The 26,269-nt window shown below is 42.2% G+C and overlaps 1 protein-coding gene across 2 annotated transcripts in view; it reads right to left on the bottom strand.

Annotated features, from left to right (window-relative positions):
• DOK5 (docking protein 5) overlaps positions 1–26,269 on the bottom strand; it is a 175,540-nt gene that overhangs the window by 14,410 nt on the left and 134,861 nt on the right. For both annotated transcript variants that reach the window (XM_008952869.5, XM_057300788.2), the window contains exon 6: positions 25,726–25,861. In XM_008952869.5, coding sequence (XP_008951117.1) covers positions 25,726–25,861 — 136 coding nt within the window. The remainder of the gene's footprint in view (positions 1–25,725; positions 25,862–26,269) is intronic.

Raw genomic sequence — 26,269 nt, 5'->3', positions numbered from 1 at the left:
AGGGAAGGGCTATTATCATTTAAACTACAAACTAAATTTCTCTTAAAGTTAGCTTGGCCCATGCCCAGGAATAAATGAAGGCAGCCAGCTTGTGAGGCTAGAATCAAGATGGAGTCAGCCATGTCAGATTTCTTTTACTGTCATAATTTTTCAAAGGCGGTTTCAGGTTTATTATTGCAGGAGTAGGTTCATCCCCTCCTGGTCTCTCTTCCAGCCCTCTCTGCTCTTTCACCACATGATACTTTCCACCATGTTACGACACAACAGGAAGGCCTTTTCCAAGGTGCCAGCACCTTGATCTTGGACTTCCCAGCCTCTAGAACTATAAGAAGTAAATTTCTGTTCATTATAAATTACCCAGTCTTTGGTATTCTGTTATAGCAGTAAAAATAAACTAAGATATTCCGTTTACATAAAATGTCCCAAATAAACAAATACCTAGAGAGAACATAGATCAGTGGTTGCTGAGTCCTAGAGGGTACTGTCAAAAATATTTGAGAAGATTTATTCTGAGCTAAATATGAGTGACCATAGCCCATTGACAAAGCCCCACAAGATCCTGAGAACATCTGCCCAAGGTGGTTGGGCTACAGCTTGGTTTTATATGTTTTAGGGAGACATAAGACATCAATCAATACATATAAGATGAACATTGGTTTGATCCAGATAGGTGAGACAACTCCAAATGGGGGCTTCCAGGTCATAGGTAGATTCAAAAATTTTCTGATTGGCAATTGGTTGAAGGAATTTATCGAAAGGCCTGGAATTAACAGAAAGGAGTATCTGAGTTAAGGTAAGGGGTTGTGGAGACCAAGGTTTTTATGATGCAGATGAAGCCTTCAGGTGCCAGGCTTCAGAGAGAAGAGATGGTAAATATATCCTATCAGAATTAAAAGGGCACCAGACTCTTAGTTAATTCTCTCCTGGATCAGAGAAAAAACCTGAAAAGGGAAGAAGATTCTCTACAGAATACAGATTTTCTCCACAAGAGACACCTTTGCAGGGTCATTTCAAAATATGTCAAATAATATATTTTGGAGTAAAATACTTAAATGTCTTTCAGGGCCTGCTATCTCTCATGTTAGTATCTTACTCCTACAAAGAGTCTGTTTTGTCAGTCTTGATGTCTCTGTTTTAATGTTAATGCTGGTCAGTTTTGCCTGAACTCCAAAGGGAGGAGGGTATCATGAGGCATGTCTGACCCCCACTTCCCATCATGGGCTGAACTGGTTTTTCAGGTTAACTTTTGAATGCCCTTAGCAGAAGAGAACAGGAGTCCTTCCAGTTGGCTGAAGAGCTTAGAATTTTATTTTTGGTATCCAGGGGTGATAGCTAAAGGAGGTGGGGTTTCTTCTTAGGGTGATGAAAATGTTTTGGAATCAATTGTGATAGTTTCACAAACCTGACTACATTAAAACCATTAAATTGTACAGTTTGAAAGGGTACATGTGTATGGTATGGTACATGTGGTATGTTCATATCTCAATAAACCTATTACCAAAAAAATAAAAGCAGATAGTAGTATATGCCCTAAAGATTATTTTAAAAGCATGATATTAATCCCAGCACTTTGGGAGGCCGAGGCTGGTGGATCACGAGGTCAGGAGATCGAGACCATCCTGGCTAACACGATGAAACCTCATCTCTACTAAAAATACAAAAAATTAGCCGGGCATGGTGGCGGGCGCCTGTAGTCCCAGCTACTCAGGAGGCTGAGGCAGGAGAATGGCGTGAACTCGGGAGGCAGAGCTTGTAGTGAGCCGAGATCGCACCGCTGCACTCCAGCCTGGGTGACAGAGGGAGACTCCATCTCAAAAAAAAAAAAAAAAAAAAAGCATGATATGATGAATTAGTGAGTGGCTACTTCTGGTCAAGCAGCCCCAGAAAAAGTAACATTGAAGGAAGACCTGACTGACAACTGGCTGAAGCATGGTCCCCCGCCCCCGCCCCCGCCCCCGCCCCCACCCCGCCGTCATTATTGTCGTTAACAGCACAGTAAAAGCCTTGTAAAAACTTCCCAATACTCACAGTGAGTGAAGGGCTGATTGCCAAGGCCCTTTCCTCATAATGGTGAGAAAATTCTATCAGCCCTCTTGGGAGAGAAAATGATTCTAATGACCCGACCACTGTGCATAGCTTGTCACTGAGAAAAGAAAAACAACTGTCTCCCATACCTGCCAAATGCATTTCTGGTTTCCCAGTTCCTCATTTGGTTTCGCTGACACTGACTTGCTGCTGGTGCACTTCTTTCATGAGTCTGAGACCAGGAGTGCAGAGCAGTGGCAGGTCTTAGCCTCAATACTGCACCATATTGTCCTTCTCTGGAATCCAACTGTTTTTATGGTAGAGCATTGTGTTTTGCAAAATTGAACAGCACGACAGGATGTAATTGTTTTCTGCGACAGTCAATCATGAGTACCATATGCCGTCTTTGTGACATCAGTCTGGATTCATTCAGAAACGAGCACAAATCTTCACTATGGCAAAAAGATCAGTACCTCAATACCTAATTCCATCCTCATCAAGCTCTTAAATTTTCATCAGGTTGCTCCTTAAAGTATTAATAACTCAAGTGGGGTCTTTGCCAATAACAACTCTGCATATGCAAATCGTATTGTAATTTTCCTTTCATTCAACCTGGGCCCTAAAGCGACTGAATAAAGACACTGTCTAGATAAGATTCAGCTGAGTCAGAAGCCACATCCACGCCTGAACACATTCTCAACCTGAGAAACTTCCAATTCTAATCATATCTTCCGTTTCATATACGTAACCCAACTAATTTTCTATCAATATTTCAAGCACAAAACATGGGCAAAGTTGAGTCAGAAGGGACATCTCAGTCCAAGAGAGAAAGAATAAAACCACATTCCAAGTGAAGCCAGCCTCTGAATACCTGCTTTTCTCATTCTGCTGAAATCTCGGCTCTCATCTACACTACCCTCCACATTCACTGCCATTCTCCAGGTGGCTTCCTGAACAATATCTTTGGGTTCTGCCTACTTATTCTCTTGTGAAAATAATATTTGAAAACATGATCTCCCTATGCTTTCTGGGCCCTGGGTCAGCAGTTCAGCTATCCAACTGCAAGCAGAAGCATTACCTGGAGGGCTTGTTCAAATGCAGATTCCTAGCCCCACTCCTAGAATTTCCAAGGGTGGAGCCCAGGCATTTGTTTTTTTGTTTTTTGTTTTGTTTTGCTTTGTTTTGTTTTTGAGATGGAGTTTTGCTCTTGTCACCCAGGCTGCAGTGCAATGGCGCGATCTCAGCTCACTGCAACCTCTACCTCCTGGGTTCAAGCGATTCTCCTGCCTCAGGAGAAGCTGGGATTACAGGGATGCGCCACCACACCTGGCTAATTTCTGTATTTTTAGTGGAGATGAGGTTTTACCATGTTGGCCAGGCTGGTCTCAAACTCCTGACCTCAGGTGATCCACCCGCCTTGGCCTCCCAAAGTGCTGGGATTCCAGGTGTGAGCCACCGCTCCCGGCCAGGAATTTGTATTTTGTAACAAGTTCCCAGATGGTTTTGATCTTAATGATTTAGGAACCATGCTTTGAGAATTACTGTCCTGTGCTATTTATTACCTTTAGAACAATCATTCTGGGAAATTTTCCACGGTGGTAAGAGCCCATGTGAAAGTCAGAAAATCTGAGTTAAAGTCTAGAATCTGCCACTAATAGCTGCATGACCCTAGGCTCATTATTTAATCTCCCTTAGTCCTTAATATCTGGTCAGTAAAAAAGAGAGAAAATAGTTCTCGCTTTGCAGCTAATTCTAGGCCACGCATAATTTATTGTGGAGTTCCATGGTTATTGCCAATATTTAGAATTAGCTCTATATCATGATACTGTCTTTAGCAAGAATTTCTGAACAAGGTCATAATAGAAGCATTCATATTTTCTTTTCAAATCTAAATATCTGATATTGGACTGTTTTTCTAGCTTGAGGGCAGAAACCTTAAAATATTTTTAGGCAACAACGACAAAAAGCCATACATAAAACCACCAAATAATATGCTTAGAGAATACATTGAATCACCTGGTTTCAGTGAGTGTACAATGAATCCAAGGAACAAGCCTGAGTTAAGATGTTACTATAGGCATGGAACCATTGCAGGAACAAGAAAAAAGCAAAAAAGCTCTAAGCCCTCACATTCAGCCACGACCCCTGCAGGGAGTTTACAGTCTCCAAGACAGCTCTATCTTTGAGTCTGGTAGTATTTTGCCTGGCACCAAAAAGCGGGGAGGGGTCCATGTTTTTGTGATATTTATTACCCATTACCATTTTGTTGTTGTTGTTTTGTTTTGTTTTTGAGACGGAGTCTTGCTCTGTTGCCAGGCTGGAGTGCAATGGTGCAATCTTGGCTCACTGCAACCTCTCTGCCTCCCGGGTTCAAGCGATTCTCCTGCCTCAGCCTCCCCAGTAGCTAGGACTACAGGCACGTGCCACCATGCCCAGCTAATTTTTGTATTTTTAGTACAGGCGGGGTTTCACCATGCTGGCCAGGATGGTCTCGATCTCTTGACCTTGTGATCCGCCCACCTCGGCCTCCCAAAGTGCTGGGATTACAGGTGTGAGCCACTGCGCCTGGCCTATTACACATTTTTTAACATGTAATAAATTATGTTCTTCCTTTTGCTATATTTTTTATTATGTTCATAAAATACAGGAAAACATATAAGGTAGATTTTAAATCAACCCGTATCCATTACCCAGAAAAACAAAACAAGGAAATAAAAACCATTTTTGACATATTGGTATATTTTCTCCCAGCCAGATAGCCTGGCTGGCTGCCTGCCTCCCTCCCTCTCTCCTTCTCTCCCTCCCTCTCTCCTTCTCTCCCTCCCTTCCTTCCTTCCTTTCTTTCCTTTCTTCTCTTTCTTTATTTTTTTGACAGGGTCTCACTTTGTTGCCCAGGCTGGAGTGCAGTGGCAAAACATGGCTCACTGCAGCCTCAGTCTCTTGGGCTCCAGTTATCCTCCCACCTCAGCCCCCCGACAAGTACCTGGGACTACAGGCATGTGCCACTATGCCTGGCTAATTTTTGTATTTTTTGTAGAGATGGAGTTTTGCCATGTTGCCAGGGCCAATATTTTTTAAAAGGCACATACATAATGTATATTTAACACAAATCGGATAGCGTACGTATTCTCATGCCATTCTCTTTTGTCATTTAGTATATTATGAACATATCCTAACATTCCTAAATACTGTCTTCTACAGCATCATTTTAATGTCTGGATCTTAGTCCATCCTTTGGCTCTATCATACTTTGTTTGTTCATTTCCCTAACCACTTTTTAATTTACCAGATGAGACAGTAAAATTAAATTCTGACCCAATCTCCTCTGTAATATTTTTTTTCCTGCTGACCACAATTTTCATCCTGGGACCTACTATATTGAAGACTGTTCTGATAACCAGTTTTTAAATGAATATTAGAATTTCATTTTAATTTGCATATTAAAATAGATTTTAGACTGACTCAAAAATTACTTATGTTGCTGCTATATCAAAAAGTAGATGAGTTGGTAATTTCATTTTTATTCTTACACAGAGAAGTCTTACCTTCACATTATTGTGTAACAGACTAATCTGTAGCCAATAAGAAGAGAAAAGGTAAATCTTTGTGCAGTGATATGAAATGATTGTAAAAACAAAGGAAGGCAATGATTAATCTAAACAGATTCACAGAGACAGCTTGTCATTCAGGCGGGTTTAAATACCGTCTATCTACAACCTGACAATTCCCAGTTGGAAATCAGCAACCCTTATCTCTCCCCCAAATCTCAGAGTTGTGTATTAAGGAGACTATTTCCCACTCCCACCCGGATGACTGGTAGGCATCTCCCGTTTAACATGTCCTGAACTGTCGTTCCTCATACTCCTCTCCCCTCAACCTCTTCCCCTTCCGAGTACAGGTTTCCTCCATTCTACATGTTGTTCTGGTTAAAACACACACACAAACAACTACAATCTTGAGATTGACTGTCTCCTCTACTCTATAAGACTTCTTATATATCAGCAAATCCTATTGGTCCAATCTTCAAAAATATACCCAGGATCCACCATTTTCCCTCACCTCCATCACCACCATCTTGGTCCATAGCCCGATGCTCACCTAGATACTCAGATGACTGCAGTAGCGTTTAACTCATCTTCTTGCTTGTACCCTTGCTCTGGGCACCCCCAGTCGTTTCCAAACAGCTTCCAGGGTGATCAATTCGAAAGCAAACTTAGCATATCACCCTTTCTCAAAACCCTCCAATGACTATGCAACTCTCCCCAAGGAAAATCCATAGCTCATAGCTACAGGGTCTGACAGGACCCGACTCACAGTTCCTTTCAGAATTCACCTGCTATGCTCTTCTCCTCATTTGAGCTGCTCCAGAATCACCAACCTCTTTGCACATGCACACGCAAAGCACAGACTGCCTCAGGGCTTTGGCACTTAAAGGCTCCTGGGCCTGAAGCACCTGGCCCTTAGGAATGGCTGTCTGCCTGGGTATCACTTTACCAGAGTGACCATTCCCGGTCATTCTCTCTGTCTTACACTGTTGTCTTCTTCATAGCAACCATCAGTTCTTGATATATATTGATTGATTGATTGTTGATTGGCTTCTCCACTCACAGCAATGTAGTAAACTCCTTGAGGACAAAGACTAGTTCTTGTTCTCTGTTGTACTCCTGCTTCTTGGAACAAGGCCTTACAGAGAACAGGTACTTATATGTGTAGAATGAATGAACGTATTCATAAATATGTTTTATATCTATTAAACAATTTATATTCTGGAAAGGTTCAAAGGAATCTGGTAAAGTGCTTCAGAGAATGTAAATTGGGTGTCTGGGACGATGGGACAGAGACTTGTTTTATACAGTATGTTCTTTTGCACTGTTTATATTTTATATCATGTTACCAATAGAATCTTTTAATCCAAGTGCTTTATTTTGAAATTAATGCATCTCAAAATAAATCACAGCTTCCTCGCTCACTTGCACAGTATTCTATTCACCGGTTTCAAGGACTCTGTATCTGTGGATGAGGCACTGAGGGATATGTTCAGTGCATTACTCCTCCAAGCGCAGTCTTATAAAGAGGAAATATCTTCCCACTTCATACACTGTGGTTTTATAAGTCCTGCCCCCAGCACTATCCCTAACCCTTTTGGTTTTCTCCAAATGACACTAGAAAATGAAAACCAGGGGAAATTCAAAGGAGAGCAGCAGAGTCCTCAAAGAAACCAAACATAATTTTGAGTCTCTAGAAAGAAGTATTCAAAATATTTCATGAATATCAAGTATATTTTTAACTCAATCTTAAAATGTTCCCTGCATTTCTACAAGATTCAGACCAAATGGTCTCCCTTAAAAAAGAGCGATGATCATAGATAATCCATTTTCTAAAAGACATTAAAAATAAAAAATGTGCTTGTGCAGTGTGTAATCTATTTACCAAGTCTGAAAAGTCGATATTTCTAAGGTTTATAAAATACCTTCCTAAAGTTCTCACAAATGCATCTTGTATGGTTTGGTGTGGGGCATAATTTATTGAGAAAAATACATTAGCTGCATTTTGGGGGGCTCGTTCTGCTTGACGGAGCAGGTTCATTTAATCGATACAAACTGCGTAATATACTAATTGCTATGCTAAGTGGCAGTAACCAATTCCTCTGGAACAGAGATGCAGATGTTATTGAACAAGTTTTGTGATGATCGTGGGGCAACCACGTGCTGATGAGAAGAGTAAGTCATTCTTAGGGCATACAGACAGAGTCCTGTGCATCAGTTCTGGTTCCTCCTCTTTCCTCCATCTGCTGGATTTGCTGCATTCCCCTTTGTGTTACAGGAAGAATGTATTCTTTTTTTTTTTGAGACGGAGTCTCACTCTGTCGCCCAGGCTTGAGTGCAGTGGTTTGATCTCGGCTCACTGCAAGCTCTGCCTCCTGGGTTCACACCATTCTCCTGCCTCAGCCTCCCGAGTAGCTGGGACTACAGGCGCCCGCCACCACGCCGGGCTAATTTTTTTGTATTTTCAGTAGAGAAGGAAGAATGAATTCTTAAAAGGATCCAATTTTCTCCAATGAGAGAATGTTCTTGTTTCCCTAAACACTCGCAACCTTGTGAACATATAGTGCTAACACACACTAAAGGCTGGCTAGCGCCGATGTGATGAAACAAGTAGAAAAGTATGCCTGAATTGACTCTGTCCTCAGCACAGGATGTGATTACTGATCAGTGAGTATGTCTCACTGTGAACCGTTGTATCATGAAGGGTGGAGAAGCACAAGGTGCATGCTATGATTTCTGTAGCTCCCATTCCATCCCTTGTTTTTTCTTGAGACGGTCACACTTCTTGAGAATATACATCTTTTTGTTCTTCTCAGGACTAAGGGGCCAGATCCTGAAATTCACTCCAGAGCGTCGGTTCTGAAAGCATGTTACCTGGTCTAGTGACCTCAGCATCGCCTGAGTACTTATCAGAAACGTGCATTTCAATGCCCTGCCCCAGGCCTGTTAAAACACTCAAGTGGAACCCCGAAATCTGTGGCTTTACAAGCTTTGTAGACGACTGTGATGCACACGTAAGTTGGAGATCCACTGCGTCTTTCTTTCCCTTACCCTCACCCTGTCACCTTGACCCACGCCACAGACACATTTACACTCAGACCCTAGAGGCTCTCCCCGCTTTCAACCTCTGACAAGTTTCCCAAACCTGTTTCTTCCTTTCAGTTCCCAGTGAATATCAGTCCAGGGCTTTTGGTTCCCGTCCTGACTTTCTACTTAACTAAAGGGTGACCCACCGAACCTCAGTTTCTGCCATTATGAAATGGATCTACTAATATGTCCAATAAAATGCAAGATACTCCAGCATTTCAAAAGACAAGGCAGCAACACTGATTTAAATATTTTAAAAAGCGACATAAATCCTTTAATTCAGCAATCCTACTCCCGAGTTTAGAAAACTCCATTAACTAAAGTTCACAAACTCAATTCAATAAGGTTAACAATCTATAAGAACTGTGTACAAGGATAATTGTTGCAGTACTGGTTTTGATGTTGTTGTTTTGTTTCGTTTTTTATTTTCAGGGACTCACTTCACAGCCAAAGAGTATTGTTTTAATGGCAAAAAAAAAAATCTGATATTCTTATACGTATGTTTAATAAATTATGTTACATCAAGACTCTGAAATATCATGCAGCCATCAAAAAGAATGAATAAGAACAAAGTTGGCAAACTTTTCTGTTTTGGACCAGATAGTAAATGGCTTTGCAGGCCACACCATCACCAACTACTCAACTCTGCTGTTTCAGTGTGAATAACAACTCATAAATGAAAAGGGAGGATGTAGCTGTGTTCCAATAAAATTTAAATTATAAAAACAGTCATAGGCCAGATTTCACCCGTGGGCTGTAGTTTGTCAACCTCTGAATTACAACTGTACTACAAGACTTCAAACTATTTCCATTAAATGTTTACTGTTGAATGGAAAAACTAGGGGTTAGTCATGTGTTGTGATCACAATTTTGTAAAATAAACAATTGCATCACGACACCCATCTTTTGTATGTATCTGTGTATGTGTCTATGTATATATGTAGATGTGCATATCTGTACAGGATAATATGGGTACACAGGAAAACATGGAAAGGTACATGTGAACTTCTTAACAAGGTTAGGAATTGCTAATAAAGAGACAGGAGGGGGAAAAATGCACGTAAACAAATTATAAAAAGAAAAAATAGAGCACTAATCATCTATATGACCATAATTTTGCAGTTAGTTAAATTTTACAGACATGTGTTTATGTAAAAATAAATAAGATTCAAAAACCAGTCCCTATCTCCAAGGATAGTTGTGAAAATTGAAGGAAATAAAGCACGCAGACTCTCAGCAAAGAGCCAGATGGAGCCACTCATTCCAACTCTAATTATCCCTCAATTAGAAGAAGCCTCCTAACTGGGTTTTCTGCTCACATGCTTCCTACCTAAAAACCTCCGCTCTTTCCCTCACCCCTTTCGATGAATTCTGCACTCGGTGTTCTTCGGCTCATTCATTCCCTCATCCCATCCATTTATGTACTCTGGGCATCATTTATAAGCCACACACTGTGCTAGGGTCTGCAAACCTACAATGAATAAAAACTTTCACACTTTCTCTGTCCCCCAGGATTTTAGAGTGTCTGGTCAGACAGCTAGTTGAAAGCCAAGCTTTGGATATATCATTGTCTGCCTCCACAACGGTGCTCCTTCCTCTAAAAAGGAGAGAAGACCCTCCTCGCAGCAGAGTTCTCCTTCCTGAAGGCAGAGATTTCTTGTATATGCTCATAGACGTCGTGCCCACCATGATTCCTGGCATATAGTAGGCATTTAATAAAAAGGAATTGGATAATTGAATTATGGATGGATGAATTGATTGAAGAAATGAATGAATCGTTTGTGTGAATGGGGATTCCCTATAATCTGCCTTCCCTTGCCATTTTATTCTCCCACTACAAGTCAGTAATAATAACAGCTCAGGTTGCTGCTATATTTAATAGGTACCAGGCACTGTGCCAAGAAATCACCTGCCTTATCTCACCTGGCAAGTTGTGAACTAATATAATCCACACTTTGTAGAAGGGGGAACAAGTACTAAGGGTGGTAAAGTTAGTAGCCCAAGGACCCTGAGCTGGTAAAGATGTCCAGCCAGGATATTAGGACCTGGCCTCTTACTCCAGAGCTACAGTTCATAACACAATTCTACATATTTCTCATAGAAAGTACTGAGAGTATTATACAGATCCTAAAGGATGGACTCAAATCTACTCCGTTCCAAATGATAAAAGGCACCTTAACTGTATTTCCAAAGCTTAAAGAAATGGCAACTGGCCAAACGTCTAGGCTGCAAGGAGATGACGCTGCCCCCACCATCTTGAAAAACAGGAGATTAGAACCTCTGTGAGGCCCTTGGACCCCCACTGTCCCAGGGGCCTTCTTTCAAGTGGAAATTAATGATCTGCCAAACATGTGGTCTTCCCTGACATTCTAATGAACCAGTCCTCATGGGCTGCCTAATTCTGATTCCAGCTCTGACAGATGTTTGGCAGGAACCACCCAAAGAGCTGTCTTTACTTTCTCCAAGTCCTCTCTTTTGTTCTGACATTTGGAGGAAAAGTGATGGGTACTCCTATCATCCAAATGTTACCAAGGTATCACAGAATATTATGAAACTGTCAAGAAAATAGAGTGAGTAGAGGCTTACTTCCTCGATGTTAGAAAAAAAAAAATGTGGGTAAGAAAGAAAGACCGCTTTCCTGCTAAGGGAAAAAAAAAAACATGCAGCAAAGACACTACACAGTGAGCAGACTCTGGCAGAAATAATGCCTCCATTGTGGCTTACAGCTTTGACAAAGCAGACTGTTAGTGAAATCAACCATTTGGGGCCAAATTTCCAAGTGCAGCATGTTGCCGAGCACCAGATGCACTCAAATGGTTATTTTCACGGGGAATGAAAGTGATTTGCATCAATTTATTCAGAGCCATCTGAATTCTCAGCCACATGCATAAAACAAATTCACTGCTCCCTTTGCCTCCGGTAACTTTTTCTGCCTCCTTACTAAAAAAATCCTCTCCCCCACCTATACATTGAAATAGATATCCTTAGGGACTGAGTTTTCTGTGGCCTTTTACAGCAGACTTGCCTGGAACCTGTGCCCTGTTTGGGCATTAGGAGAGAACTGGACTTGGTATTTTGGCTTCGATTTTTCTTTTTCTCTTGGCTCACACAATAACTTATTTGATCCCTATTTTGTTCATTCAACAAACCTTTAAGCCCTGTGCCAGACCCTGAGCTTATTACACACCCATGGGGCCTTGTCCCCGCCTTCCAGAGGTTTACAGGCTCGAATGGAGCTGCCACTTACTCAGAGGTCAGCTTTTAAAGTTAACGCATAACATAAAAATCACATATAATCAGATTGTCCCTTTAAACACTAGGCTCACACTCAGTGGAAGCAGGTGCTTTTGTGACAAGATGCCAAGCACATGCCAGGGTGAAGGGGTGGGCTGCTGGGCAGAATCGCCTACACCATGTATTCACATATTGTTTTCTTGTTGCACTTTGCTTTACAAAGCAGGTATAACTGACTGTGTGTATTTCTGGAATTCCTGCTGAGTACTAGGCTATGAGCTGCACAGAAGACAGGGGCCTTACCTCATAGTCACATGTGGTTGTGCTTGCTTTATTCTTTGATACTGCACAAACATCATCAGGGTCTTAAGGAAACAAGAGCTCTCGGCTCCATCATTCAAATTCCTGGTGTTGCCTGTTTATATCCCCATTGCTTCAAGGTGAGTCTCTTTCTCCTCGCCCAACTCATATTGGTTTGTGTAAGTAAAAAGGAAATCACTGGCCGGGTGCAGTGGCTCGCGCCTGTAATCCAAGCACTTTGGCAGGCCAAGGTGGGTGGATCACGAGGTCAGGAGATCGAGACCATCTTGGCTAACATGGTGAAACCCTGTCTCTACTAAAAATACAAAAACTTAGCCAGGCATGGTGGTGGGCGCCTGTAGTCCCAGCTACTGGGGAGGCTGAGGCAGGAGAATTGCTTGAACCCAGGAGATGGAGGTTGCAGTGAGCCAAGATTGCACCACTGTACTCCAGCCTGGGCGACAGAGCGACACTCCATCTCAGAAAAAAAAATAAAAATAAAAAAAGAGGAAATCACTGTAATAGTTCACATGTGTTGAATCTTACTATGCCTCATCTCGTTGCCTTACAAGCACTAGCTCATGTGAACCAACAAAACCAGGCAGAGACATTAGTATCACCCACTTATTACATATGATGTGAACAAGGCAAACAGAGGCTGGGTTGCACAGCTCATAAATGATATTCAACCCCAAACACACAGACCCATCCAATTCTGGCCCAGCTTCAAGGAGAACCTGTCTATCAGAAGAGCAAGCGTTCTCAACCTTGGCCCTATTGACATTTGGGGCCAGCTCATTCTTTGTCGAGGGCAGGGGGGCTGTCCTAAGCATTGTATGGAACTTACAGCACTCCTGGCCTCTACCCACCAGATGCCAATGGGACCCCACTGTTGACAGCCAGAAATGACTCCAGATACTGCCAAATGTCCCCTGGGAAATAAAACTGCCACTAATTGAGAACCGCTGTTTTAGGGTGACTACGCGTTCCAATTTGCTTGATCACATACTGTTTATGTATGTTCCCCAGGCATAACTCTTCACTGGGGCTGGCTTCACAGGAGTACAGCGTGTGCAGTCATACAGGGCTCTGTGCTTAGAAGGGTCCTGTACTTGATTTCATGCCCTGCTACCACCATTTCAAAAATCTTGAGTTTTTAAACTTACTCCTTGACTTCCCAAAACAGATCAGAAACTGCACTGAATTGATTTCTTTCTTCTCTCAGTCCTCATCACTATTTCTATCTCTATCTTCTTTGCCATGCTCAACACTGGGAAATAGGATTACTCACCACCGCCCACACGGTCAAGCAGATGCACGTGTGATTTTATGCTCTGAAGTGAACATCTCCAAATGAGGGAAGGGTCGTGGCATGACAGGCTGCCCTGCCGCCATCAAGGTCGCAATGTACTGCCTACTGACGGAGCCCCCATCTCAAGTATTAAAACTAGTTTTCAAGTTTATAAACAAAGCCACGATCTGTCAGCAAAACAAGTTGTCTCCTTTTCCAATAGAGGCATAGCCACAAGTCAACCAACATCCCTGGCACCGTGACAGGAGCTCCCAGCTCCGGGGAGGAGCTGTGTAAGCTAAGGCAGCATTTAATAATCAGGTGAAAGCACTATTAAAACACACCCCTGCACATTGCAAGTTATCATGTTGTTATAAGAGACTGAAACAGAAGTGCTGAGAAAATGAGATTTTCTTCCCCTAATACACAGGAACAAAGCCATCGCAAATTTAAGGAAGAAGCCTGAGTTTCATCCACATCTATCCTGTCTGAATAAACAGTTTGGTCTCTGTTAAATGTCTATTAGTAAATGTAGGTTAATCTCATTTAGCTCTTTTTTTTTTTTTTTTTTTGAGATGGAGTGCCGCTCTGTTGCCAGGCTGGAGTCCATGGCGTGATCTCGGCTCACTGCAACCTCCGACTCCTGGGTTCAAGCGATACTCCTGCCTCAACCTCCCAAGTAGCTGGGACTACAGGCATGCGCCACCACGCCCAGCTAATTTTTGTATGTGTAGTAGAGACGGGGTTTCAGCATATTGGTCAAGATGGTCTTGATCTCCTGACCTCGTGATCATCCTGCCTCAGCCTCCCAAAGTGCTGGGATTACAGGTGTGAGCTGCAGTGCCCAGCCCATTTAGCTTCTTTTAATTTCTAAAGAATTCATGAGTAAGTACAGCATAGTGGTGCAAGTGTGGGAGCCGGAGCCAGTGGCCGCCTGGGTTTATCACTTCCTATCTGTGCATCCACACTTCAAACTCCTAAGCCATAAAAATGGGATGGTAGCACCCTTTGATACAGTATGTTAAGGCGTTATCATCTTTAATCGTGATTCTTTTTTTTTTTTTTTGAGACTGAGACTCGTTCTATTGCCCAGGCTAGAGCACAGTGGTGCAATCTCAGCTCACTGCAACCTCCACTTTCTGGGTTCAAGCAATTCTCCTGCCTCAGCCTCCCAAGTAGCTGGGATTACAGGCACCTGCTACCATGCCTGGCTAATTGTTGTATTTTTAGTAGAGACAGGGTTTCACCATGTTGGCCAGGCTGGTCTCAACCTCCTGACCTCAAGTGATCTGCCCGCTTCAGCCTTCGAAAGTGCTGGGATTACAGCTGTGAGCCACCGCGCCCAGCCAATCATGCATTTTTATGTACTTGAAGTGAAAGAACCCTCCCTCTCTCTTACCTGTTGAATCAATTACATTTGCCATATGCCAGAAACTCAACCACTGCTTCTTTTTCCAAAAATATATTATATAGCCATGATTTAAAACTGTTAAACAAAGAGAAAGACATAAAGTAATATATGAAAGCCTCTTCCCAGACTCTCCAAATCATAGTCTTGCTCCCAAAGGGTAGCCAACACTAACACATCCATTTGTACCCTGCCATAAGTTAATTTTCTGTGCTTATAATAGCATTAGTGAAGGTGTCAGAATCCACCTTGAGATCTGCCTCATATTCATTCATTTCCTCTACACACGTTGATATGATTATATATGACTCTCTTCATGTGGTCATTACTATAAGTGAATCTCCTCTATTTCTAGTTAGCTGCCTCATGTAATTCTTGTCATATCATGTGCCATAATCTGTCCCCTTGTGGTGGACACTTAACTTCTTTCTAGTTATTTCTGCTCTTATAAATAAGCTCTGCAAGAATGGGAACTTCATCTTCTTCAGAGCCATTTCCCCAGCACCTCGTATACTATCTAGTGGGCAGCAGGGCTCAGCAAATACTTGTTAAAAAGAGGAATCTAAGAATAAAGGAAGGAGTCCTCCCGTGAACATTTGTATATGCATCATCTTCACTTCTGCTAGTATACGTCAGAGTAAATTCCTAGAAGCACTACTGTTGAATAAAAAGATGTGTGAATTTAATTTCAATAAATATGGTCATCCAAAGAGACCATAGCAAATTGAACCCACAGAATTACACTGTTGCATAAGGGGTATATTTAGAACTCCTTATTTAAATGGTAAGCTCCTTTAAAGATGAAAACGAATGCCAGGCGCTGTGGCTCACGCCTGTAATCCCAGCACTTTGGGAGGCAGAGGCTGGCACATCACTTGAGGTCAGGAGTTTGAGACCAGCCTGGCCAACATGGTGAAACCCTGTCTCTACTAAAAATACAAAAATTAGCTGGGCATGGTGGCAGGTGCCTGTAATCCCAGCTACTTGGGAGGCTGAGACAGGAGAATCACTTGAACCCAGGAGGCGGGGGTTGCAGTGAGCCGAGATCACACCGCTGCACTCCAGCCTGGGCAACAGAGCAAGACTCTGTCTCAAAATCAATCAATCAATCAATAAAAGATGAAAACAAATTATGCTTTATTATATATTCTCCATAAGATCTAACACATTGCTTTGCAAGTAGCAAATAGGTATTTCATAAAAGTTTTTTGAAGGATAATTAATATGCCAGGATATAAAAAGGGCTTAATTCAGGAGGGGGAAAATGATAATTGCTTTAAGCAGTACATTTTTAAAAATCCATAAGTTAACCCAATTAACCAGAGCCCATAAATAGAAGAGGGAAAGACAGATTTTCTTGTGGGGGGAGGGACAAGGGAGAGTAGGAGATGTTGAGTTGTGAAAAGAGCGTTTACACACATAAAACCCCACCATGCAAGGGTCTACTTTAGTGTCTGAATAGTAATGAAATTGCCTGTATGGTTTCTTTGATGCCTTCTACATCTAAGAAAGCCAAATGTGTAGCATATTGCGTTTAAAATTAGATTGAATATAAATTAATTTGATTTCAAAAATCATGGAAGAATGCCACTTGAATTCTACAAATTCATTAGCAAATTGTATTTGCAAATCCCAGCTTGGAAGTAAATCAATCCTTTAAACAAAGAAACACAAAGAAGTGACAAAAAAAAAGTTCAGATTGAACTCTCAAGCCTGTGTGTAATCAGGACTCCAGAGTACAGGGCAGAAGTCACCCAGGGGCCTGAACGTCCCCCTCAGTGGGGCCCCCTCACCCCACCCGGAGCCCCTGGAAAAACCTGTTAAAAGCAGGCATTCTTCACCTTGAGGCTCTCGCCTTGAAGGAAAGTCTAAAAATGACAAGCCCAGTCGTGGAATGAGGAATATCCCACACACTGCCACGCCTTGTTCCAAAATTAGACTTTGTCATAGACACTGATCTCAAAGGTGGCAAAAATAGCTATAGCTGCTCAGGGGAGTGCCTGAGCTGTCCTGAAGTTTTGCTGCGGCTTCTCCAGCAAGGCAGCTGGCAGCTGGTGCAAGACAGTCCTCGCCTCCCCGCCTCATTCACAGTTAGTGCTCCACCTCATACTCCAGGCCCACCCCCACTTCTTCCAGCACCCCCTTCAGAGTGAATAATAACAATGCATTGAATTTTTAAAGTGGAAATGTAGACGAGCAATCATAAAGTGGCAAGACTGCTATCTAAAGCCAAAACTACACAAATAAATGAGATTTCATTTAACAGTGATTTTTCATATATATATATAATTTATTGAAACAAGGTCTTGTTCTGTTGCCCAGGCTGGAGGGCAGTAGCACTATCATAGCTCACTGCAGCCTAGATCTCCTGGTCTCAAGCCATCCTCCCACCTCAGCCTTCCCAGGAGCTAGAGCTGCAGGCATGCACCATCATGCTGGGCTAATTTTTAAATATTTTCTAGAGATGGGGTCTCCCTATGTTTCCCAGGTTGGTCTCTAACTCCTGACCTCAAACAATCCTCCTGCCTTGGCCTCTCAAAGTGCTAAGATTATAGGCATGAGTCACTGTGCTCAGCCCTAACAGTGATTTTTTTTAAAGATATATTATACATTGATAGATGCTTCTGAAAGGTACTCTGATTATCAAGGTCATTTGAAAATGCTGAGACCGGCCGGGTGCGGTGGCTCATGCCTGTGGTCCCAGCACTTTGGGAGGCTGAGGCAGGCAGATCACGAGGTCAGGAGTTCAAGGCCAGTCTGGCCAACATAGTGAAACACCGTCTCTACTATAAATACAAAAAATTAGCCAGGCGTGGTGGCAGGTGCCTATAATCCCAGCTACTTGGGAGGCTGAGGGGGGAAGAATCGCTTGAACCCGGGAGGCAGAGGTTTCAGTGAGCCGATATCATGCCATTGCACTCCAGCCTGGGCTACAGAGTGAGAGTCTATCTCAAAAAAAGAAAAAAAAAAAAGGGAAAATGCTAAGACCATGCTCAGTGGGGACATAAGAGCTTTAAAACCCTTCAAAGGAGTGAGGCATCGTGGCCAGAGGTAGAGTTTTGGAACCAGATAAAACCACCCTGCATTCCTGGCTCCAGTAGTAATGAGCTACGTAGCTGCAGACAAATGACTTCGCCATGCTGAACATCCCTTTTCTCATCTATATCATAGGACAGTGATTCCTTCCAGGTCAGGGATCATGAATATTCTTTTCCATTGTAAGCCCTGTAGGAGCATGGGCCTCAAGTGTCTACTTGCCACTGTATCCTGCCACACAAAACAGAACATACTAGGTTCTCAATAAACATGTTTAAATGGTCAAATGAAAGAGAGTGAACAAATGAATCTACCTCAGAGTTATTGTGGTGATTAGAGAAAAGGCAAGTAAAGTAACTGCTATATTGTAGGAGGCCTGAAAAATAACAGTGGCTATTATTACTAAAGAGTTGGGCATATAGTAGGTGTTCAATAAATACATCGTATTACTAGCAAGTGCCATAAAGTAGGGAAAATATTTAAAAGTGAAAAATCAAACCACTAAGTAAATATTATTCCAGAAAGTTTCACGGTGCAGGGGACAGACACTGAGGTGGCCCCATGATCTCGTCCTCCTGGTGGGCATACCCTTGTGTGGTGCCCTTCCTTTGTGTGCACAGGGCTTATGATTTGCTTTTAGTCAACAGACTGGCTGGGTACAGTGGCTCATACCTGTAATCTCAGCACTTTGAGAGGCAGAGGAAAAAGGTTTGCTTAAACCCAGAGTTTGAGACCAGCCTGGGCAACATTATAGGGAGACCTCATGTCTACAAAAAATAAATAATAAATAAAAGGAACCAGACATGGTGATGCATGCCAGTAGTCCTAGATACTCAGGAGGCTGAGGTGGGAGGAGGTCGAGGCTGCAGTGAGCTGTGATTGCACCACTGCAGTTCAGCCTGGGTAACAGAGCAAGACTCTGTCTCCAAAAAAAAAGAAAAAAAAATCGACAGACTATGGCAGAGTGATAAGATGAATAAAATAATCCTTCCATGATTGTGATACATAGGATTGTGCCCTCTTGCTGGCTTTGATGAAGTATGTGGCCGTGCTGGCAAGGTCCATGTGGCCAGGAGCTGAGAGTGGCCTCTGTCCAACAGCCAGCAAGAAACTGTAGCCCTCAATCCCACAACCCCAAGTAGCTAAATTCCACCAATAACCATGTGAGCTTGAAAGTGGATCCTTGGCCGGGCGCAGTGGCTCAGGCCTGTAATCCCAGCACTTTGGGAGGCCAAGGTGGGTGGATCATGAGGTCAGGAGATCGAGACCATCCTGGCTAACACGGTGAAACCCCGTCTCCACTAAAAATACAAAAAAATTAGCCGGGCGTGGTGGCAGGCGCCTGTAGTCTCAGCTACTCGGGAGGCTGAGGCAGGAGAATGGCGGGTGAACTCAGGAGGCGGAGCGTGCAGTGAGCCGAGATAGCGCCACTGCACTACAGCCTGGGCGACAGAGTGAGACTCCTTCTCTACACAAAAATAAAAGAAGAAAAAAAAAAAAAAGAAAGTGGATCCTTCCCCACTTTTACCTTGAGATGAGACTGCAGCCCCAACAGAAACCTACATTATAGGCTTGTGAAAAACTGGAGAGGAAGGTCCACTATGCTATGCCAAAACTCCTGACCCACAGAAACTGTGAAATAATAAATGGCTGTTGTTTTAATGGTGCATAGTTTGTGGTACTTTGTTACATGGCAATAGAAAATTAATTTATATAGTAATATAGACATCAGTTAGCCACAGCATCAGTAGCAAGGTCCCAGAGAAAGATGTGTGAGGACAGACACTACTGGGTGTATCTAAGCATTGCCTTGTCAGGATGCAAGATCAGCACTGCCAGAGCTTTGCACTTTTCAAGAAAATATAAAAATCTGAGATTTATGTGTTAGCTCTCAATTTTTAAATGTTGGTCACTAATTTGGAGTTTTCAGAATAACAGTGAGTTAATCTCATGTAGGATAAAGAAAACGTGTCTAGGGGCTTGATTCAAAGATACAGTGTAAGGCAGGGGTTATGTCAGCACACCTGTTCCAAATTTGAGCCCTAATACCTTCTAAGCTGGTGGTTTGGGGTCTTCAATGCAAGAGTTTTCATGAGGCTTAGAAATTACACAAAATGTCCTTAACACATTGTCTGTTACAGAGCAGAGATATAACACATTCTTGTTTTGTTATTATTATCATATTAGTTTTCTATGGCTGTCAGAACAAATTACCACCAATTGGTGGCATAAAACCACACAAATTTATTGTCTTACAGTTCTAGAAGCCAGAAGTCCCAAATCAGTTTCTCTTGGCTGTGGTCAAGGCATCAACAGAGCTGGCTCCTTCTGGAGGTTCTGGGGGAGAACCTGTTTTTATGCCTTTTTTTTTTGAGATGGAGTCTTGCTCTGTCACCAGGCTGGAGTGCAGTGGCGCAATCTTGGCTCACTGCAACCTCCACCTCCCAGGTTCAAACAATTCTCCTGCCTCAGTAGCTGGGACTACAGGCACACGCCACCACGCCCAGCTAATTTTTGTATTTTTAGTAGAGACAGGGTTTCACCATGTTGGCCAGGCTGGTCTCAATCTCTTGACCTCGTGATCCACCCGCCTCGGCCTCCCAAAGTGTTGGGATTACAGGCGTGAGCCACCGTGCTAGGCTGTTTTTATGCCTTTTCTAACTTCTCAAGGCCACAAACATCTTTTGGCTCACAGTCCTTTCTTCCACCTTCAAAGCCAGCTGCGTGGCATTTTAAAATCTCCCTCTCCACCCCTTCTCTATCTCTGTCTCTCTGCTTCCACCATTGCCTTGCCCTCTGTTCGACTCCTCTTGTTTCCCTCTTCTGAAGACAATTGTGATTATATTCGACCCACCTGGATAGACCAGGATACTGTCGCCATCTCAGGATCCTTAACTCGATCACACCTGCAAAGTCCCTTTTGCCTTGTAAGGTAACATTCACAGACTGCATAGATTAGAATGCGGGCGTATTTGGGGAGCCATTATTCAGCCTCCCACAACTGTTACTATTATTACCGGACCCACAGGCCCCTTCTTTATGAGTTTTGGGATTGAGGGTCATAAGGCTGACTGAAATCAATTCACTCCAGGCTGTAATTTCAGCCTGGTATTGGCCCCACAGTGCAACATTCTGTCTGTAGACACACTCTTGGGAATTTTACAACAGTGGCAGTAAACAATGAGTTAGGTCTTCCTAATAGTGAGGCTATGGCCAGATATGAGTTTTGCCATCTTTCTCCGGTTATGATCTTGGCCATCTTACAGAAGCAAGTCAGCAGTCATATAAAGGCAATTCCTAGTGGGGAATGTAGCCAGGTCTATGTGGATCCACTCTTAATTACCAGAAAAGGCAAAACAATAACCGAGGCAGGGTGAGCCAGTAATGTTGCCTTCATTTGTTTTATTTTAACATGGTATCCCCTAATCAGAGATTGACTAAAGTACATTGATTTTAAGCTTTTCACAATCCCTCGTTTAACTCCTTAAGAGTCAGATCCATGTTGAAGCTTACTCATTTCCATCTATAACAGGATGCCGTGGCTTTAAAAATCACATTTATTTTATAGAACCCATTAAGCATACAGCAAATTAAGAGCAAGTGACATTATTTTCTAGTTAAATTTGCAAAGGGATAATCCAAACGATTTACTCATATTCCTGATTAATTTTTAGCGGAAATAATGAGGAGGTTGTAAATGGAAAAACATGTGCATGAGCATGCAGAACCCGCCTTTCAAGTACAAAACAATTTATGCTAAGTGATGTCTCTACGAACAAGACAATCTTAGACAAACTTCTTCAGGTGCCTAAAGGGATCTAATGGAATAGCCGCACAACACTAATACAATGACATGTTGCCCTGTAAGTTTTCAGTGACTTGAATTCTACTTCACAGCTCGCTCTCACTCTCTCTCGCATTCCCCTCCCTCTGTCTCTCTCCATCCATCCACTGATGTCTCTTTATTGAAATATCCAGAATTTCTAAATACATGGGGAAATAAATACCAAGATTGTATTAGTTTGAAAAGAAAGTCTTCCTGGAAGGCTACTTGGAAAGAAAAGCAAATCCTTAAAAGCATTCTCAGACTTTGATTCGGCAATCAAGTTTTAAGAATTTATCTTAAACAGATAGTCATTGATGCATACAGACTGAGCATCAAGCTGATGCACAGGTTTTTCGTTGTTGTTTTATGTATACATATAACCTCAAATATAAATATATATAACCATATATATAAATAAATATATATAACCATACATATATGTATATGTATTAGAGATGGGGTCTCCCTTTGTCACCCAGACTGGAGTGCAGTGGCGGGAACCTAGCTCACTGCTGCCTTGAATTCCTGGGCCCAAAGGATCCTCCTGCCTCAGCCTCCTGAGTAGCTGGGAGTACAAGCACAAGCCACTGTACCTGATTAGTTTTTAAATTTTTTGTAGAGACCAGATCTTACCATTTTGCCCAGACTGGTCTCAAACTTCTGGTCTCAAGTGATCCTCCTGCCTAGGCCTCCTAAAATATTGGGATTACAGGTGTGAGCCACCGTGCCCAACCTTGATGCATAGTTTTAAAAATCTATGAAATATCCATATAATAAAATAGGACCACAAAATATGATGTTGCAGATGATATTTAAAGAGACAATATATAGACATTTTCTTGCAAAAAGCTAGCACAAGCAATGTATTCAATGTAATTCTATTTTCTACATCCACCTAGTTAAAATACTGGAAAGCTACACACTCAAAAGTGAGAAACAGGTATATTCTTGTGTGGCGGGCAGAGGGATGACTTACTATGTTCTTTTTGTTCTGCTGTGTTGTCTACAATTTTTCAATAATGTATAGATTCCTTTTGAAAGAAGAAAATAATAAATATAATGATTTCTTATAGTTTCTTATAGTAGGTTCTAATTCTCTAAAATCTATTAAATTATATCATTCCCCATTCCTTCTCAATCTAATTTTACATTTGCTCTACTTAGACATTTAGAGAGAAAGAGAGAGAGATGGCGAGAGAGAGAGAGAGATGGCAAGAGAGAGAGAGATGGCGAGAGAGAGAGAGATGGCGAGAGAGAGAGAGAGGTGGTGAGAGAGAGAGAGATGTGATGAGAGAGAGAGAGGGATGAGGCACAGATGTAAATGGGCTTAGATGTTGTTACTAGATAATCCTCCAGCCATTTTCATCAGCCATTGCTAGGATCAATCTGGACCAACCAGTCTGCTCAGCTATTAACAGCAATGCTAATGATGGCTCAGCTATTAACAACAGTAATAACAGCTACAGTTCATGGAAAGCTATATAATGAGCTCTGGGCTGAACATGTTATGAGCATATCTCACTTAAACTTTAAGAGGGGTCTTTAAGATAAATACTATTACCGTTCCCATTTTACAAAGGAGAAAACTGGAGCTCAGGGATATCAAGAACTTTGTTCTCCTCCACAAAGCTGGAATGTTTCAGAAATGGTGTTGGAACTAAGTCTGGCTTCACGGGCCATGATCTTGAACACTGTATGATGGCACTGAAATTTATCTCTGTTTTATCTGTTTCTACCCCTAAATTGGTTATATTAGTCACAGTTTTCCAGAAACAGAGTAAATAGGATATATACACCAAGATCTGCAGTCTGAAGGCCTGAAAGCCAATGGTGATGGTTTCTGGTCTGGATTTGAAGGCCAAAGGAGACCAATGTCCCAACTCAAGACCACAAAGAGAGCTAATTCTCTCTTACCCTCCCTTTTGTTCTATTCTGGCCTCCATCAGATTGGATGAGGCCCACTCACATAGCAGAGGGCAATTTGCTGTACTCAATCTATCATTTCAAATGTTACTGTCACTCAGGAACACCCTCAGAGACATACTCACAAGAAAGTTTAACCAAATATCTAGGCACCCTGTGTCCCAGTCAGGTTGACATATAAAAACAACCATCAGAACCCCTTAATTCATTCCAGGCCTCCTCAGCATGCCCACGTCCACCACCTCTGAAATCATACACAAGTCTTCAAGCCTGGTTTCTCGCAAATGCTTACGTCAGCACTGGCTCACGGGGGCGGGCACTTGCTCTTTTCCAAGTATAAGCTCTGTCCTGCGGCCCAAATCCAGCCTGCTGACTGTTTCTGAATGACCCATATGCAAAAAACAAACAATGAAAAAAACCTGCACTTTTTAATGGTTGAGAGAAAATCAACAGAAGAGTAATATTTCCTGACATGTGAAAATTATATGAAATTTGTATCTCAATGTCCATTAATAAAGTTTGTTTTGAGACATGGCCATGCTCATTTGATTACATCTTTCCAATAGCTGCAGCTGTGCTACAAGGGTAGTTAAGTACTTGCAGGCCATGTTAGTCCACAAAGCATAAAACATTTACTGTCTCTTTACAGGAAGATTTGCTGACCCCTGCTCTAAAATCCTGGAGTGCTGCCTATAGATGTCATTTGGGAATAACCCGGGGCTGTGTTGGAACAGATCACATTACTGGCATGCTTTGCCCCTCCACTCTTTAAATCCAACCACCCCACATGTTTCAATCATAAAGTTTCAAACTACCCTAATCTTGCCAACCCAATTCCTTTTTGTTTTGTATATTTCCTTCCAGATGTGAAGCTCTATATATACATTTGCAGCCACAATGCATGATGTGCATTACTTAAGTGTTGTGCATTCATTTATGATTTATGATTTCATGAATTTACCCTCCTTAAAGAAAAAACTCATGAACATAATTTTTTTTTTTTTTTTAATTTTTAGGCAGTGTCTCTCTTTGTCACTCAGTCTGAAGTGCAGTGGCACAAACTCGGCTCACTGTAGCCTTCACCTCCTGGGCTCAAGTGATCCTCCTATCTCAGCCTCTTGAGTAGCCGGAACTACAGTCGCATACCACCACACCTGGCTAATTTTTGTATTTTTGTAGAGACAGGGTCTCCCCATGTTGTCCAGGCTGGTCTCAAACTTCTGGGCTCAAGCAATCAGTCTGCCTCAGCCTGATTACAGTTCTGGGATTACAAGAGTGAGCCACCGCACCTGGCTTCATGAACATAATTATTTATGTAATCCAAGTCCCTAGCACAGTGTAAAGCAAAGAGTAAGTGTTCTGAGGGCATGTTTATGTGTGCTATGTGTTTATGTTTGGGCATCTTTATATACCGATGACTGTGAAGAGATGGCACACGCATGGCTGTGGGTAGCAGTTCACCCGTAGACAGGTTCTCTTTGACCCACGAAGTGTTGTACTCTTAACTAGAATTAACTTCCAACAGTTACCAACTAGCAGGTATTACATATAGACTCAAATCTTTGGCTTCCCTTGAAAAATCAAGGGATCTACCTAGATGGATGTCACAATCTCTTGTTCTCATGTCAACAGTTGTCTGGTCTTGGGCTTTTGACATTTCACTCCAGTTTCCCTCAGCCCTCTTCTTTCATTTACATTTTTCTCTCTGGCCCCTGTTGACATTTGAAATAACTTCTGACATAGCAAGACATATCTCCATAGATAGATGATCCACATGGTTGTGTCTATAGATGTCTGTACACATGCAAATTAATTTTACACACCCTTACGATTGAGTTGTAAAGTAGATAATGGGGATGCATGGCCAAGGTGTTACCAACGGCCCACATCAGGCATTCTGGAATGCCATTTAATCCAAGTGATACACTGTTGAGAAGAGGAATCAGTCATCTGCTCAAATAATGCTGACCATATTTTCCAGCACAAAAATGACCCAATTGCTTTCTGCAGTGATAGGCACTGGGACACGAGGAAGAAATTCCAAACGTACCATCGAGTTTTTCACGCTCTGTAGCAAGCGCTCGTGCTGCTCGGCTATGGCCAAGGCAGCAGAGTGGACTTTCTGATAGATGGCCTCCCCATCTCGGGTCTGAAAGATAAACAGCCCTTCACCAGTCTCACACATCCTGTGAAAACAAAAACAAAACAGCTTCTGAAAATCCAGCGCCTGGAAGTTCAATGCACCAAGATCCTGGCATACTCCATTAGGCTGTGCCCATTTATTATTTTTTATTCTTGTTCACATTTGTTAAACAAAGTTAACTAGAATTGAAATGTTCAAATTGTTCAATTAATTGTTATTAACAAGGGCAGGGGACCAAAGGACTCCAGGCTAACCTGTGCTGAATGGTTTTATCACAAAGTAAAACAGAAATTTTTTTTTAAAAAAAGCTGTTTCTTGATTTTCAGTATAATAAATACTTCACCTTCCCTATCCTTCACCTTGCCACTCTCAAAGAGAAATACCTGTGCAAGCGTATTCCTTTGTACAGTCTGTGAATAGCTCCTCATCAGAAACTGCCAGCGCAGAGAGA

This window comes from Pan paniscus, chromosome 21 (genome assembly GCF_029289425.2).
Source record: "Pan paniscus chromosome 21, NHGRI_mPanPan1-v2.0_pri, whole genome shotgun sequence".
Taxonomy (NCBI): Eukaryota; Metazoa; Chordata; class Mammalia; order Primates; family Hominidae; genus Pan; species Pan paniscus.
Note: the sequence above shows the minus strand (reverse complement) of the source record. Positions and strands in the feature narration are given on the sequence as shown.